At 26.9% G+C, this 11,744-nt stretch overlaps 1 protein-coding gene across 4 annotated transcripts in view; it reads right to left on the bottom strand.

Moving 5' to 3' along the window:
• Positions 1-11,744, bottom strand: part of ccdc85cb (coiled-coil domain containing 85C, b) — a 50,117-nt gene that overhangs the window by 3,617 nt on the left and 34,756 nt on the right. For all 4 annotated transcript variants that reach the window (XM_077586673.1, XM_077586676.1, XM_077586674.1 and 1 more), the window contains 2 exons: positions 2,745-2,837; positions 2,568-2,666 (listed from right to left, as the gene is read on the bottom strand). In XM_077586673.1, the coding sequence (XP_077442799.1) occupies positions 2,568-2,666; positions 2,745-2,837 (192 nt within the window). The remainder of the gene's footprint in view (positions 1-2,567; positions 2,667-2,744; positions 2,838-11,744) is intronic.

Raw genomic sequence — 11,744 nt, 5'->3', positions numbered from 1 at the left:
ACATGTATGTATATACATGTATGTATGTATATACATGTACATGTATGTATATACATGTACATGTATGTATATACATGTACATGTATGTATATACATGTACATGTATGTATATACATGTACATGTATGTATATACATGTACATGTATGTATATACATGTGCGTGTATGTATGTATGTATGTACATGTATGTATGTATGTACATGTACATGTATGTATGTACATGTACATGTGTATGTATGTACATGTACATGTGTATGTATGTACATGTACATGTGTATGTATGTACATGTACATGTGTATGTATGTACATGTACATGTGTATACATGTACATGTACGTGTGTACATGTACATGTACATGTGTATACATGTACATGTACATGTATATACATGTACATGTATATACATGTATATACATGTACATGTATATACATGTACATGTATGTACATGTACATGTATATACATGTACATGTACATGTATATACATGTACATGTATATACATGTACATGTACATGTATATACATGTACATGTACATGTATATACATGTACATGTATATACATGTACATGTACATGTATACACATGTACATGTACATGTACACACGTACATGTACATGTATACACATGTACATGTACATACATACACATGTACATGTACATACATACACATGTACATGTACATACATACACATGTACATGTACATACATACACATGTACATGTACATACATACATGTACATGTACATACATACATACATGTACATACATACATACATACACGCACATGTATATACATACATGTACATGTATATACATACATGTACATGTGTATGTATGTATATACATGCACGTGTATGTATGTGTATGTATGTATATACATGCACATGTGTATGTATGTATATACATGCACATGTGTATGTATGTATATACATGCACATGTGTATGTATATACATGCACATGTGTATGTATGTATATACATGCACATGTATATACATGCACATGTGTATGTATGTACATACACGCACCTGTGCGTGTATGTATATACATGCACATGTGTGTGTATGTATATACATACACGCACATACGTACACGTACGTGTACACGTGCGTGTATGTATATACACGCACGTGTGTGTATGTATATACATACACGTACGTACGTACGTGCATGTATATACATACACACACGTGCGTGTATATACATACACGCACGTGCGCGTGTATGTATATACACGCGCACGTGCATGTATATACATACATGTGCATGTATATACATACATGTGCATGTATATACATACATGTGCATGTATATACATACATGTGCATGTATATACATACATGTGCATGTATATACATACATGTGCATGTATATACATACATGTGCATGTATATACATACATGTGCATGTATATACGTACATGTGCATGTATATACGTACATGTGCATGTATATACATGTACATGTGCATGTATATACATGTACATGTGCATGTATATACATGTACATGTGCATGTATATACATGTACATGTGCATGTATATACATGTACATGTGCATGTATATACATGTACATGTGCATGTATATACATGTACATGTGCATGTATATACATGTACATGTGCATGTATATACATGTGCATGTATATACATGTACATGTATATACATACATACATGTACATGTATATACATACATACATGTACATGTATATACATACATACATGTACATGTATATACATACATACATGTACATGTATATACATACATACATGTACATGTATATACATACATACATGTACATGTATATACATACATACATGTACATGTATATACATACATACATGTATATACATACATACATGTACATGTATATACATACATACATGTACATGTATATACATACATACATGTACATGTATATACATACATACATGTACATGTATATACATACATGTACATGTATATACATACATACATGTACATGTATATACATACATACATGTACATGTATATACATACATACATGTACATGTATATACATACATACATGTACATGTATATACATACATACATGTACATGTATATACATACATACATGTACATGTATATACATACATACATGTACATGTATATACATACATACATGTACATGTATATACATACATACATGTACATGTATATACATACATACATGTACATGTATATACATACATACATGTACATGTATATACATACATACATGTACATGTATATACATACATACATGTACATGTATATACATACATACATGTACATGTATATACATACATACATGTATATACATACATACATGTACATGTACATGTATATACATACATGTACATGTATATACATACATGTACATGTATATACATACATGTACATGTATATACATGTGCGTGTACATACACGTGTGTATATACACGTACATGCACATATTTTGGGACATAAACAACACGTTCTCTGGCACACATGAATATACACGTGAATGTGTAAGTGTGGTTTATGTCCCAAAATAAAAGCTACAACAGAAAGTGTGTGGATGTACGTACGTTGCACATTTCCCGGACGATAGCCTTCTCTTTCTCGCTTAGGTCGTCCTCGTAGTCTTCGGGAAGTTGCTTGTCCAAGTTGTCGTGGACCTCCAGCACCTGCGGGGGTCAAACGGCAAGCGGCGTTTTGCCGAGCAGCGTTCCAACGGCGGGACTAAAGGCTAAAGCAACACCCACCTTCATGGCGTGCACCACCGCTTCGGGCTTTTGGACGCACGACAGGTAGCCCGTGGCCGGAGACGATTCGCTGGTGGAGAGACGGCCCGTACCCTGTAAGAAACAACCACATCTATTCGTCGAAACAGTGCTTCAATTATGACCTACCTTTTTACACAAGCATTTAATCTTTGTATTCCTACTAAATAAAGTTATCATTTCTATTTGTTGTTAGGCTTTTTTTCCCTAAAAATCGACCATGAAAAAAGCCTTACTGTACTATGTCGTTTTTTAAGAAAAAAGCTTTATTATACCATGTCGTTTTTTAAGAAAAGAGCCTTACTATAGTAAGTTATTATACTATGTCGTTTTTTTTTTAAGAAAAAGAAGCCTTACTATACTATGTCGTTTTTTAAGAAATAAAGCCTTACTACATATACTATGTCAGTTTTGAAGAAAACAAGCCTTACTATACTATGTCGTTTTTTAAAGAAAAAAAGGCCCTATTATACTGTCATTTTTAAAGAAAAACGCCTTACTATACTAGTATGACGTTTTTTAAAGCAAAAAGCCTTACTATACTGTCGTTTTTAAGAAAAAAAGCCTTACTATACTATATTTTTTAAGAAAAAGCCTTACTATACTCGTTTTTAAGAAAAAAAGCCTTACTATATATACTATGTCAGTTTTGGAGAAATAAAGCCTTACTAGACTGTCGTTTTTTAAGAAAAAAAAGCCTTACTATTCTATGTCGTTTTTTAAGAAAAAAAGCCTTACTATACTAGGTCGTTTTTTTTAAAGAAAAAAGGCTTTTTTTCTTTAAAAAACGACATAGTATAGTAAGGCTATTTTTCTTAAAAAAAACGACATAGTATAGTAAGGCTTTTTCCTAAAAAACGACATGGTATAGTGAGGCTTTTTTTCTGAAAAAACGACACAGTATAGTAAGGCTTTTTTTTCTTTAAAAACGACATAGTATAGTAAGGCTTTTTTCTTTAAAAAATGACATAGTATAGTAAGGCTATTTTTCTTAAAAAATGACATAGTATATAGTAAGGCTTTTTTCTTTAAAAAACGACATAGTATAGTAAGGCTATTTTTCTTAAAAAATGACATAGTATATAGTAAGGCTTTTTTTCTTAAAAACATAGTAAGGCTATTTTTCTTAAAAAACAACATAGTATAGTAAGGCTTTTTTCTTTAAAAAACGACATAGTATAGTAAGGCTATTTTTCTTAAAAATTGACATAGTATAGTAAGGCTATTTTTCTTAAAAAACGACATAGTATAGTAAGGCTTTTTTCTTTAAAAAACGACATAGTATAGTAAGGCTATTTTTTTCAAAAAACGACATAGTATAGTAAGGCTTTTTTCTTTAAAAAACGACATAGTATAGTAAGGCTATTTTTTTCAAAAAACGACATAGTATAGTAAGGCTATTTTTCTTAAAAAACAACATAGTATAGTAAGGCTTTTTCTTTAAAAATGACATAGTATAGTAAGGCTATTTTTCTTAAAAAATGACATAGTATAGTAAGGCTTTTTTCTTTAAAAAACGACATAGTATAGTAAGGCTTTTTTGTTTTAAAAACGACATAGTATAGTAAGGTTATTTTTCTTAAAAAACGACATAGTATAGTAAGGCTTTTTCTTAAAAAACGACATAGTATAGTAAGGCTTTTTTCTTTAAAAAACGACATAGTATAGTAAGGCTATTTTTTTCAAAAAACGACATAGTATAGTAAGGCTTTTTTCTTTAAAAAACGACAGTATAGTAAGGCTATTTTTTTCAAAAAACGACATAGTATAGTAAGGCTATTTTTCTTAAAAAACAACATAGTATAGTAAGGCTTTTTCTTTAAAAATGACATAGTATAGTAAGGCTATTTTTCTTAAAAAATGACATAGTATAGTAAGGCTATTTTTCTTTAAAAACGACATAGTATAGTAAGGCTATTTTTCTTAAAAAACGACATAGTATAGTAAGGCTTTTTTCTTTAAAAAACAACATAGTATAGTAAGGCTATTTTTCTTAAAAAACGACATAGTATAGTAAGGCTTTTTTCTTTGAAAAAATGACATAGTATAGTAAGGCTATTTTTTTCAAAAAACGACATAGTATAGTAAGGCTATTTTTCTTAAAAAACGACATAGTATAGTAAGGCTTTTTTCTTTAAAAAATGACATAGTATAGTAAGGCTATTTTTTTCAAAAAACGACATAGTATAGTAAGGCTATTTTTCTTTAAAAAATGACATAGTATAGTAAGGCTATTTTTCTTTAAAAACGACATAGTATAGTAAGGCTATTTTTCTTAAAAAACGACATAGTATAGTAAGGCTTTTTTCTTTAAAAAACGACATAGTATAGTAAGGCTATTTTTTTCAAAAAACGACATAGTATAGTAAGGCTTTTTTTTAAAAAAACAACATAGTATAGTAAGGCTTTTTTCTTTAAAAAATGACATAGTATAGTAAGGCTATTTTTTTCCAAAAACGACATAGTATAGTAAGGCTATTTTTCTTAAAAAACGACATAGTATAGTAAGGCTTTTTTCTTTAAAAAAATGACATAGTATAGTAAGGCTATTTTTTTCAAAAAACGACATAGTATAGTAAGGCTATTTTTCTTTAAAAAATGACATAGTATAGTAAGGCTATTTTTCTTTAAAAACGACATAGTATATAGTAAGGCTTTTTTTTCTTAAAAACATAGTAAGGCTATTTTTCTTAAAAAAACAACATATTATAGTAAGGCTTTTTTCTTTAAAAAAATGACATAGTATAGTAAGGCTATTTTTCTTAAAAATTGACATAGTATAGTAAGGCTATTTTTCTTAAAAAACGACATAGTATAGTAAGGCTTTTTTCTTTAAAAAACGACATAGTATAGTAAGGCTATTTTTTTCAAAAAACGACATAGTATAGTAAGGCTTTTTTCTTTAAAAAACGACAGTATAGTAAGGCTATTTTTTTCAAAAAACGACATAGTATAGTAAGGCTATTTTTCTTAAAAAACAACATAGTATAGTAAGGCTTTTTCTTTAAAAATGACATAGTATAGTAAGGCTATTTTTCTTAAAAAATGACATAGTATAGTAAGGCTTTTTTCTTTAAAAAACGACATAGTATAGTAAGGCTTTTTTGTTTTAAAAACGACATAGTATAGTAAGGCTATTTTTTTCAAAAAACGACATAGTATAGTAAGGCTTTTTTTTAAAAAAACTACATAGTATAGTAAGGCTTTTTTCTTTAAAAACGACATAGTATAGTAAGGCTTTTTTCTTTAAAAAATGACATAGTATAGTAAGGCTATTTTTTTCAAAAAACGACATAGTATAGTAAGGCTATTTTTCTTTAAAAAACGACATAGTATAGTAAGGCTTTTTTCTTTAAAAAAATGACATAGTATAGTAAGGCTATTTTTCTTAAAAAACGACATAGTATAGTAAGGCTTTTTTCTTTAAAAAATGACATAGTATAGTAAGGCTATTTTTTTCAAAAAACGACATAGTATAGTAAGGCTATTTTTCTTAAAAAACGACATAGTATAGTAAGGCTTTTTTCTTTAAAAAAATGACATAGTATAGTAAGGCTATTTTTTTCAAAAAACGACATAGTATAGTAAGGCTATTTTTCTTTAAAAAATGACATAGTATAGTAAGGCTATTTTTCTTTAAAAACGACATAGTATAGTAAGGCTATTTTTCTTAAAAAACGACATAGTATAGTAAGGCTTTTTTTTTTAAAAACGACATAGTATAGTAAGGCTATTTTTTTCAAAAAACGACATAGTATAGTAAGGCTATTTTTCTTAAAAAACGACATAGTATAGTAAGGCTATTTTTCTTAAAAAACGACATAGTATAGTAAGGCTTTTTTCTTTAAAAAAATGACATAGTATAGTAAGGCTATTTTTTTCAAAAAACGACATAGTATAGTAAGGCTATTTTTCTTAAAAAACGACATAGTATAGTAAGGCTTTTTTCTTTAAAAAACGACATAGTATAGTAAGGCTTTTTTCTTTAAAAAACGACATAGTATAGTAAGGCTATTTTTCTTAAAAAACGACATAGTATAGTAAGGCTTTTTTCTTTAAAAAAAATGACATAGTATAGTAAGGCTATTTTTTTCAAAAAACGACATAGTATAGTAAGGCTATTTTTCTTAAAAAACGACATAGTATAGTAAGGCTTTTTTCTTTAAAAAATGACATAGTATAGTAAGGCTATTTTTCTTAAAAAACGACATAGTATAGTAAGGCTTTTTTCTTTAAAAAAATGACATAGTATAGTAAGGCTATTTTTTACAAAAAACGACATAGTATAGTAAGGCTTTTTTTCTTTAAAAAACGACATAGTATAGTAAGGCTTTTTTCTTTAAAAAAATGACATAGTATAGTAAGGCTATTTTTCTTAAAAAACGACATAGTATAGTAAGGCTATTTTTCTTAAAAAACGACATAGTATAGTAAGGCTATTTTTCTTAAAAAACGACATAGTATAGTAAGGCTTTTTTCTTTAAAAAAATGACATAGTATAGTAAGGCTATTTTTTTCAAAAAACGACATAGTATAGTAAGGCTATTTTTCTTAAAAAACGACATAGTATAGTAAGGCTTTTTTCTTTAAAAAACGACATAGTATAGTAAGGCTTTTTTCTTTAAAAAACGACATAGTATAGTAAGGCTATTTTTCTTAAAAAACGACATAGTATAGTAAGGCTTTTTTCTTTAAAAAAATGACATAGTATAGTAAGGCTATTTTTTTCAAAAAACGACATAGTATAGTAAGGCTATTTTTCTTAAAAAACGACATAGTATAGTAAGGCTTTTTTCTTTAAAAAATGACATAGTATAGTAAGGCTATTTTTCTTAAAAAACGACATAGTATAGTAAGGCTTTTTTCTTTAAAAAAATGACATAGTATAGTAAGGCTATTTTTTACAAAAAACGACATAGTATAGTAAGGCTATTTTTCTTTAAAAAACGACATAGTATAGTAAGGCTTTTTTCTTTAAAAAATGACATAGTATAGTAAGGCTATTTTTTTCCAAAAACGACATAGTATAGTAAGGCTATTTTTCTTAAAAAACGACATAGTATAGTAAGGCTTTTTTCTTTAAAAAATGACATAGTATAGTAAGGCTATTTTTCTTAAAAAACGACATAGTATAGTAAGGCTTTTTCTTTAAAAAAATGACATAGTATAGTAAGGCTATTTTTCTTTAAAAACGACATAGTATATAGTAAGGCTTTTTTTTCTTAAAAACATAGTAAGGCTATTTTTCTTAAAAAAACAACATAGTATAGTAAGGCTTTTTTCTTTAAAAAAATGACATAGTATAGTAAGGCTATTTTTCTTAAAAATTGACATAGTATAGTAAGGCTATTTTTCTTAAAAAACGACATAGTATAGTAAGGCTTTTTTCTTTAAAAAACGACATAGTATAGTAAGGCTATTTTTTTCAAAAAACGACATAGTATAGTAAGGCTATTTTTCTTAAAAAACGACATAGTATAGTAAGGCTTTTTTCTTTAAAAAAATGACATAGTATAGTAAGGCTATTTTTCTTAAAAAATGACATAGTATAGTAAGGCTTTTTTCTTTAAAAAACGACATAGTATAGTAAGGCTTTTTTCTTTAAAAAACGACATAGTATAGTAAGGCTTTTTTGTTTTAAAAACGACATAGTATAGTAAGGCTATTTTTTTCAAGAAACGACATAGTATAGTAAGGCTTTTTTTTAAAAAAACGACATAGTATAGTAAGGCTTTTTTCTTTAAAAACGACATAGTATAGTAAGGCTATTTTTTTCAAAAAACGACATAGTATAGTAAGGCTATTTTTCTTTAAAAAACGACATAGTATAGTAAGGCTTTTTTCTTTAAAAAAATGACATAGTATAGTAAGGCTATTTTTCTTAAAAAACGACATAGTATAGTAAGGCTTTTTTCTTTAAAAAACGACATAGTATAGTAAGGCTATTTTTTTCAAAAAACGACATAGTATAGTAAGGCTATTTTTCTTAAAAAACGACATAGTATAGTAAGGCTTTTTTCTTTAAAAAAATGACATAGTATAGTAAGGCTATTTTTTTCAAAAAACGACATAGTATAGTAAGGCTATTTTTCTTTAAAAAATGACATAGTATAGTAAGGCTATTTTTCTTTAAAAACGACATAGTATAGTAAGGCTATTTTTCTTAAAAAACGACATAGTATAGTAAGGCTTTTTTTTTTAAAAACGACATAGTATAGTAAGGCTATTTTTTTCAAAAAACGACATAGTATAGTAAGGCTATTTTTCTTAAAAAACGACATAGTATAGTAAGGCTATTTTTCTTAAAAAACGACATAGTATAGTAAGGCTTTTTTCTTTAAAAAAATGACATAGTATAGTAAGGCTATTTTTTTCAAAAAACGACATAGTATAGTAAGGCTATTTTTCTTAAAAAACGACATAGTATAGTAAGGCTTTTTTCTTTAAAAAACGACATAGTATAGTAAGGCTTTTTTCTTTAAAAAACGACATAGTATAGTAAGGCTATTTTTCTTAAAAAACGACATAGTATAGTAAGGCTTTTTTCTTTAAAAAAATGACATAGTATAGTAAGGCTATTTTTTTCAAAAAACGACATAGTATAGTAAGGCTATTTTTCTTAAAAAACGACATAGTATAGTAAGGCTTTTTTCTTTAAAAAATGACATAGTATAGTAAGGCTATTTTTCTTAAAAAACGACATAGTATAGTAAGGCTTTTTTCTTTAAAAAAATGACATAGTATAGTAAGGCTATTTTTTACAAAAAACGACATAGTATAGTAAGGCTATTTTTCTTTAAAAAATGACATAGTATAGTAAGGCTATTTTTCTTTAAAAACGACATAGTATAGTAAGGCTATTTTTCTTAAAAAACGACATAGTATAGTAAGGCTTTTTTCTTTAAAAAACGACATAGTATAGTAAGGCTATTTTTTTTCAAAAAACGACATAGTATAGTAAGGCTTTTTTTTTAAAAAACGACATAGTATAGTAAGGCTTTTTTCTTTAAAAAATGACATAGTATAGTAAGGCTATTTTTTTCAAAAAACGACATAGTATAGTAAGGCTATTTTTCTTAAAAAACGACATAGTATAGTAAGGCTTTTTTCTTTAAAAAATGACATAGTATAGTAAGGCTATTTTTCTTAAAAAACGACATAGTATAGTAAGGCTTTTTTCTTTAAAAAAATGACATAGTATAGTAAGGCTATTTTTTTCAAAAAACGACATAGTATAGTAAGGCTATTTTTCTTTAAAAAATGACATAGTATAGTAAGGCTATTTTTCTTTAAAAACGACATAGTATAGTAAGGCTATTTTTCTTAAAAAACGACATAGTATAGTAAGGCTTTTTTTTTTTAAAAACGACATAGTATAGTAAGGCTATTTTTTTCAAAAAACGACATAGTATAGTAAGGCTATTTTTCTTAAAAAACGACATAGTATAGTAAGGCTTTTTTCTTTTAAAAAATGACATGGTATAGTAAGGCTATTTTTTTCAAAAAACGACATAGTATAGTAAGGCTATTTTTCTTTAAAAAATGACATAGTATAGTAAGGCTATTTTTTTCAAAAAACGACATAGTATAGTAAGGCTATTTTTCTTTAAAAAATGACATAGTATAGTAAGGCTATTTTTCTTTAAAAACGACATAGTATAGTAAGGCTATTTTTCTTAAAAAACGACATAGTATAGTAAGGCTTTTTTCTTTAAAAAACGACATAGTATAGTAAGGCTATTTTTTTCAAAAAACGACATAGTATAGTAAGGCTTTTTTTTAAAAAAACGACATAGTATAGTAAGGCTTTTTTCTTTAAAAAATGACATAGTATAGTAAGGCTATTTTTTTCCAAAAACGACATAGTATAGTAAGGCTATTTTTCTTAAAAAACGACATAGTATATAGTAAGGCTTTTTTTTCTTAAAAACATAGTAAGGCTATTTTTCTTAAAAAACAACATAGTATAGTAAGGCTTTTTTCTTTAAAAAATGACATAGTATAGTAAGGCTATTTTTCTTAAAAATTGACATAGTATAGTAAGGCTATTTTTCTTAAAAAACGACATAGTATAGTAAGGCTTTTTTCTTTAAAAAACGACATAGTATAGTAAGGCTATTTTTTTCAAAAAACGACATAGTATAGTAAGGCTTTTTTCTTTAAAAAACGACAGTATAGTAAGGCTATTTTTTTCAAAAAACGACATAGTATAGTAAGGCTATTTTTCTTAAAAAACAACATAGTATAGTAAGGCTTTTTCTTTAAAAATGACATAGTATAGTAAGGCTATTTTTCTTAAAAAATGACATAGTATAGTAAGGCTTTTTTCTTTAAAAAACGACATAGTATAGTAAGGCTTTTTTGTTTTAAAAACGACATAGTATAGTAAGGTTATTTTTCTTAAAAAACGACATAGTATAGTAAGGCTTTTTTCTTTAAAAAATGACATAGTATAGTAAGGCTATTTTTTTCAAAAAACGACATAGTATAGTAAGGCTATTTTTCTTTAAAAAACGACATAGTATAGTAAGGCTTTTTTCTTTAAAAAAATGACATAGTATAGTAAGGCTATTTTTCTTAAAAAACGACATAGTATAGTAAGGCTTTTTTCTTTAAAAAAATGACATAGTATAGTAAGGCTATTTTTTTCAAAAAACGACATAGTATAGTAAGGCTATTTTTCTTTAAAAAATGACATAGTATAGTAAGGCTATTTTTCTTTAAAAACGACATAGTATAGTAAGGCTATTTTTCTTAAAAAACGACATAGTATAGTAAGGCTTTTTTTTTTAAAACGACATAGTATAGTAAGGCTATTTTTTTCAAAAAACGACATAGTATAGTAAGGCTATTTTTCTTAAAAAACGACATAGTATAGTAAGGCTTTTTTCTTTAAAAAAATGACATAGTATAGTAAGGCTATTTTTTTCAAAAAACGACATAGTATAGTAAGGCTATTTTTCTTAAAAAACGACATAGTAT

The sequence above is a fragment of the Stigmatopora argus genome, chromosome 19 (assembly GCF_051989625.1).
Source record: "Stigmatopora argus isolate UIUO_Sarg chromosome 19, RoL_Sarg_1.0, whole genome shotgun sequence".
Lineage (NCBI taxonomy): Eukaryota > Metazoa > Chordata > Actinopteri > Syngnathiformes > Syngnathidae > Stigmatopora > Stigmatopora argus.
This window is presented reverse-complemented; position numbering and strand designations above follow the sequence as displayed.